At 38.7% G+C, this 6924-nt stretch overlaps 1 protein-coding gene across 1 annotated transcript; it reads left to right on the forward strand.

Moving 5' to 3' along the window:
* Positions 1-3985: 3985 nt before the first annotated feature.
* LOC307162251 (uncharacterized protein) lies at positions 3986-6240 on the forward strand (the record flags this gene model as incomplete). Its single annotated transcript, XM_079877461.1, has 4 exons — positions 3986-4034; positions 4119-4229; positions 4355-4447; positions 6033-6240. The coding sequence occupies 4 exons, from the start codon at positions 3986-3988 to the stop codon at positions 6098-6100; spliced, it is 321 nt and encodes a 106-aa protein (XP_079733587.1). The 3' UTR covers positions 6101-6240.
* Between the last annotated feature and the right edge of the window lie 684 nt (positions 6241-6924).

Consider the following 6924-nt stretch of genomic DNA (forward strand, 5'->3'; position numbering starts at 1 on the left):
GATTGGAAAGGTCAGTAAAGAGGAGTGGAGTGGAGTGGAGAGGAGTGTGGAGGACTGAACAGAAGAGAAGAGAGGAATGAGGAGAGAAGAGTGAAGAGGACAGGGGTGGACTGAACAAGAGAGAAGAATAGAGGAGGAAAAAAGAGGAGTGAATTGACTAGGAAAGAAGAGTGGGAGAGGAGTTGATTGAATCAGAGAGAAGAAGAGGAGAAGAGTGGAGAGGATAGGAGAGGAGAGAAGAGTGGAGAGAAGCGGAGTGGATTGAAGTGGAGACTAGAGAGTGAAGAGTACAGGAGTGGATTGAACAAGAGAGAAGAGTGGAGAGGAGTGGATGGAATAGGAGAGAATAGGAGTGGACAGGGAAGAAGAGTGAAGAGGAGAGGATTAAACAAGAGAGGAGAAAGGAGAGGAGGAGAGGGGAGAGGAGTGAACTGAACAGGAGAGGATAAGAGTGACGAGGAGAGAACAGGAGAGGAGTGTTGTGAATTGGAGAAGAATAAAGGATGGAGCCTGAGTTCTCAACCAAGCAGCTGGAGAGAAAGCTGCTCAGTACCAACTATACTGCTTGCATAATGACGCTGGTCCTCTTCAGAAACTGACAAATCACGGCTACCCTTCCCTCCCTCCTATATGCTGTAACCAACAGAAAGGATGATGTCTCATACAGACTTGACAATCAGCTGAAAGCTCAATGTGACTTTCTGGGGAGGAATCCTTTGTGGCACACACAATGTCTTGCGAAGTACACAAATCGTAAAACTGTTGACCAGAAGAGGAAAAAAGTTGAAAAGCCAGAAGGCACTTCATTTGAAGGAGAACTTAATCCTGAGCCAGACAGCAGCAGGCCTAGTGAAAAAAACACGGATGTCAATGCCACAGCCCATCAAACACAAGGAAGGTGCTTCATTTGTGGAAGGGCACGCACGACCAGGGGGAATAGATCCCTAATTTTGATTGCCACTTATGACAGACAGAATGCAGTATGGGAAAAAGCAAACAAACTTGAAGATGAAGAGATACTACACAAGATTCTTGGTCCTGATGGTAACAGGTGTACTGATATGATTTCTGAGGACTTCCGATACCACAAGGAATGCATGACCAACTACCTGACAAAGCATCTTCGTTCACAGGAAAAGACTAGTACTGCCACCACTCCATATGATGCTGCACTGAACCAACTCATATCTCGGATAGATGAGCCCCTTTTCAAAGAGAATGCCATATTCTTTGTTACAGCTTTGAGGGATAAATTCCGTAAATACTTGGAAAGCCATGGAGTTCACAATGTTACCTCATATAGATGTCAGTCCTTGATTGCCCGTCTTAGAAGGCACTATGAAGTAGACACCACCAGATGACACCATAGTCTCTTCCTACAACACTGCAAAGAGAATACAGAAGGAGCTCCTGGACCAACGTAAGCAGGCCGTGAAGGAAGCAAGAGAAGCCAGAACAGCTCAAGCCAGTGGAAGTCACTAGATGCCTGGAAGTATGACTGAAGACCCGTCACTGCAGCTAGAGATATCATACCTGGAGGCATCCCGAAGAGTGAGCTCTAACCTGTATAGCCACCTGGCATGGATGATAACAGATGCATCTCCAGAGTTAGGTGAGGACGGCCGGCTGAAAGTCAGTCCTAAGCAGCAAGAACAAGTTCTCAACCTTGCCCAGGATGTCTGCCAAGCAGTTGCCAAGATCCCAACACCGAAACACGTTGGGACAGCTTTGCACATCCTTAAGGAAACCAGAAGAAAGATTTCCTAAATAGATTTGGGAACAGCATCAGCTACAAAGAAGCAGAGAGATATATTACAACAATGGCAATGGCAGTTGAAGAACAGACAACTAGTGCCTTCATACCAACAAACCTGAAGGCTGGACCATTCACACAGTTTGCATTTCATAACCTTGACTTCCAAGAGTACACAAAGGATGGTAGAACACTGAATTGCACAACACACATCATATTACAGTACAAGAATCCAGACGAAGACCCTACACCAACGGTTAGTTTACCTCTACTGAAGCCCTGGAATCTTCTCAGCCTTTTCAAACCAAGGAAAGCCACCTCAGTCTAAAAGATCGTCAAAAGAGTCGCTCCCTGGTTGGAGTTGAAACAGAGCCTAAACTTCCTGTGTGTCTAGCAGAACCTCTTGACCACCTGAGCATCCTCTGGCATTTAGTGCATAGCTGCCCTACTGTACTATTGGAGGACCTGAAACCAAGTTGCGCTGCTCCAACATGGAGTTCATTCCAAGCATTTCTCATCCCAGATACCATCCCTGCAACTGTGATCAGCTATGGTCCCTTCTTCCCCAAGTCACCAACAAACCCAGATGTGGTTGAACAGTCTGTTCAGTGTTATGAAAGATCATAATTGCTGTTCCCTTCTGAAGTTTTATTACCATTTACAGAATTAAACTGAATAAAATACCAATTGATTGCAAAATGTCTGTATAAAGTGTTTTGAATTATCACTATCCATCCCTTATTTTGTAAAATTTGTTTATTATCAAATACTGAGTAACAAAAATGCTTGCATTGTGTTCCCTTTCTAACCAAATGGTATTGTTTGATTTTAATCATAATGAAAAATCTGATACTTATCCAACAAAAATATCTAAACCTTGACAAAAATTAGTCTAAATATATATCTAAATAAAAAAAATGAAAAAAAAACGAAAAAAAAAAAAAAAATGGAGAAATCATGTCTAAAAAAATAATGGGAATCAAAAAGCCTCTCTATCTATTTATATAGGGAGCTACAGTATGGCCTACAGGCGGTTACACGATATTGCACACGTTTTTCTTTTTTTATTGCCACTGGATGCCGCTTTTCTCACTTCAAAAAATGGATTTTAAAGGCCTGCACTCTATTTGAATGTGAAATGTTGCATTTTCTGAAAATAAAAATGAATATATATATATATATATATATTAATTCTAATGGAAAAAAAATAGCTCATAAAAATGTTATAATTATTGCATAGTACCATAGAAAACTTTTAAAATTCTAAAATAATAATCCCAAAATATTATTGAACAAAAATATATTACATTGGTTTTCCTGAAAAAAAATAAATTAAATAAAATTAAGGCTTCGGTCACTTTTTACCACGAAGGAGCCAAGTGTGACCCCTAAACGAAGAGGACCAGAGGGTTAAGGACCACGGGATTTATTCACGTGAAAATTCTCACCACTAGCAACATATATTAGACCTCATTAAACGACAAATTAAACCAAATGTACTATTTAAATCAATTGTTGGACATCGTAATTGTAATGTTATTGTACATACATCTGATTTATGATTTAGCATTGTGTTAGCAACGCTTTTTTTATTAAACATTTTTATTTATTTACATTAGTAAGCTACAGGACATCATCTTTCAAAACATGACCTGCGCGAAAGAGAAAAAATAAATGAATGAATGAATGAATGAGGCATTTATATAGCGCTTTCATATGTACTACTGTACACCCAAAGCGCTTTACAATCATATCAGGGGATCTCTCCTCAACCACCACCAGTGTGAGCATCCACTTGGATGATGCGATGGCAGCCACAGTACAACAGCGCCAGTGCGCTCACCACACAGCTACAGTATAGGTGGAGAGAGAGGAGAGAGAGTGATAGAGCCAATTCAATGTAAGGGGATTATTAGGAGGCCATGATTGGTAAGGGCCATTGGATAGAATGTGGCCAGGACACCGGGGTTACACCTCTACTCTTAACGAGAAATGCCATGGGATTTTGAATGACCACAGAGAGTCAGGACCTCGGTTTTACATCTCATCCGAAGGACGGGCGTCATTGAATGCGTCATTGTACCCAGCACTTCTGAAAATGCACTTCCGAATGCGTCTCTGTCCCCAGCACAGTTCAACCCAAACTGACGCACATGAACCCACCCCTTTCTGAACAGACATAAAAGAAACTGAAACATTCTTTCTGTATAGTCACTCAGTTCCTGACACAGGATGAATCTGCAGGTCTCCGTCGTTCTTCTTTTCATTTCTCTCACTGGAGGTACAGAAAACAGCAAGTATTGAAATTTATTATTTGCTAATCATACTGTAGAGCGCTAACTCAATGTCTCTCTCTGTCTGTAAGGTTATTCTCTCAAATGTTACTCCTGCACACCTGCTTCGACGGGTTCCTGTGCAGCAAAAGAGGAGACATGTGCAGCTGGAGTTTCTAAATGTTTTACGATGAAATCCACCAGTAAGTCCAGTATGTGGAAATCTGCTGTATAAGTGATACCGCTGGAGAGAAAGTATACTTGTTAACTGCTAATCTTGGAATTGTTTTATTATCTAATTATATGGACATTTATGTCTTGTTTACAGCTTCCTCTGTGTCCATCACAACTAAAGGGTGCTCATCTGACTGTGTACCAGGGACTATGAGCTGCTGTGACACTGATCTTTGCAATGCAGCAGGTATTGGCCTTTGTTTGATCATGCGCTAGCAGTTTGATTTCATCCTCAGGAAATTATACATTACAAACAATAATTCAATATAATGGGCATCGGATTTTTTTTTTTTTTTTTTTTTTTATTATTTTTTTTTTTTACTGGAGTAGATTAGGGATGTTCCCGAAGACAAATACCTTATCTAAAATCTCTGTGCAATAATGAGTGAAGTGAATGAACTTTAAACGAGCGCAAATCCGTCTGCGTGCATCTCTCAGAAATCAGAGCTCGACAAGAGTAATATCAACTCAAATAGGCTACTACATCATATACATGCTCAACGATATGATATCGTATATTATTGTATGTATATTTAAATGATTTAAGCCTTGTACAAAATGATACTCGAATGAATGAAATAAGCACAGCACGATCACAAATCAAACAGCGCGTTTTTGCCGTCTCCGCGCGTCTCCGTCTCTCAGCGACCAAACCAGCTCTAGCCTATCAACTAACATTCATATACATTAATTACTACTTGATATGTCTATTTAAATGTTTTAAACTTCGTATGATGTGATAAGCTACATGATAGATTTCTTTATCTCACTCTCTCTTGAAGCTGATCCTCGCTGTCCCCGTGCGTATTTGGCGCTTGAACTGTGAGGTTTTTCCCCACAGCATCTTTGCTGGCTGCGCGTCGTCTCATTTTATTATGACCCTCAACTGTGTGGTTACAAAGTATATTACCATGGCATCGAACACACCTCGGCCAATAATAATCAAGATGTGTTTTGACACTTTTGTCTGGCTATAGCATTAGAAAAAAGCATAATGGTGCCATCAAGGCACGTCTTTTTAAGAGACATCCCTGCTTATTTCAGCAAGACAATGCCAAGATTCATTACATGTTACAACAGTGTGGCTTCATAGTAAAAGAGTTCAGGTACTAGACTGGCCTGCCTGAAGTCAGACTGGTCTCCTATTGAAGCAAAAAATACAACAACAGAGACCATAGATTGTTGAGTACTTAATGTAATTTATCAATAAGAAAGAAACTTTAACTTCAACAATTAGTGTCAGTTCCAAAACACTTACTGAGTGTTGTTAGAAGAAAAGGTGATGTACACACTGAAGGTATTTTTACAAAAAAAAAAAAAAATGAAAATAATAATAATAATAATAAAGTTTATCACTTTGAACATTGAAAAAATATAAATAAAAACTCCACTGCGGGATTAATAAAGGATTAGACCCACCTGAGCTAGATATTAAAGACTAGAAAGACAGTTCACTTGTATTACTTATGTATGGGAGAAACTGTCCCGCCTTCCAAGTAAAAGAGCCGATCGCTGAAAGTAATTGCGTCACTTCATCGATCTGTTAGAAGCTCCAGTTCCCAAAGGAACTCATGCTAAATGTAGTAGAAACTTGTGAATTAGTCTAGGACTTTCAGAGTTTTTATTGTTTAAAAAAATAAAAAATAAAAATAAATAATTGATCAACAATGAACATGCAGTTTTCATAACTATTATTATCAATATTATTATTATTATTATTCTAAGTATTAGTGGGGTGTTAATAATACTAATTTCCTTCCTGTCTTGATTAGATGGAGTGTATAAGGGAAGCTTCCTCTTGCTCGTGTCTCCTCTGCTCTTCTACTTCCTGTTTCAGTGAGTCCAGCTGAACTTCAGATTCTACAGCAAAGACCATCAAACAAACTCAATATGATACACAATCTGAATAAAGCTTGTTTGTTGCTCTGCTGTTATTAGGTTTAAAGAACTGAAAATATGTACTTTTTTAACATTAAAAAATTACTGCATTAAAACTACCACATGACTTTTATTTGCATAAAGGAAAAGTTATTATAGAAAAAAATAATTGAAGTTTTAAAAAGTGTGAGGAACGTCTGTAATAAAATATTTACTTATGTGTATTAAACATCTATCTCAGTAAGTGACAGGAAATTGTTTAACTTTTGGTTCATTTAGTAAGTGTCACGGGTGGTAGTAGCCTATATAAATAGAGCATGAAGACAAAGACTGCAAGAACACAAGCCCTGTGTTAGACCTGTTGCTACCGCGATTTACAAGCTTAGATGTGGGCCAAGGAAGGATCTCGAAACTCATGAGCTGAAAGGGAACAGCAACTGGATAGAGGTCTAAATCAAATTTGTTGAAGGTAAGGTTTAGGTTAACATTACATTCAGAGGTGGACAAAGTACACAACTTCCTTACTTGAGTGAAAGTACAGATACTACTGGTCAAATATTACTCCGTTACAAGTAAAAGCTGTAAAGACCGATATTTACTTAAGTAAAAGTACAGAAGTACTAGTTTTTAAAAGTACTCAAGTATCAAAAGTAAAAAGTAAATGTCAATGCATTGTTTTGTTATTGTTGCATTGTCGTTGCATTGTTGTATGTAATACTTACTGTACCTCATGCCTCTGGATCTATACCTGCCTACCCTCATATCAATATCAAATGTATTTCTAGA

This window comes from Squalius cephalus (genome assembly GCF_949319135.1).
Source record: "Squalius cephalus genome assembly, chromosome: 7".
NCBI lineage: Eukaryota > Metazoa > Chordata > Actinopteri > Cypriniformes > Leuciscidae > Squalius > Squalius cephalus.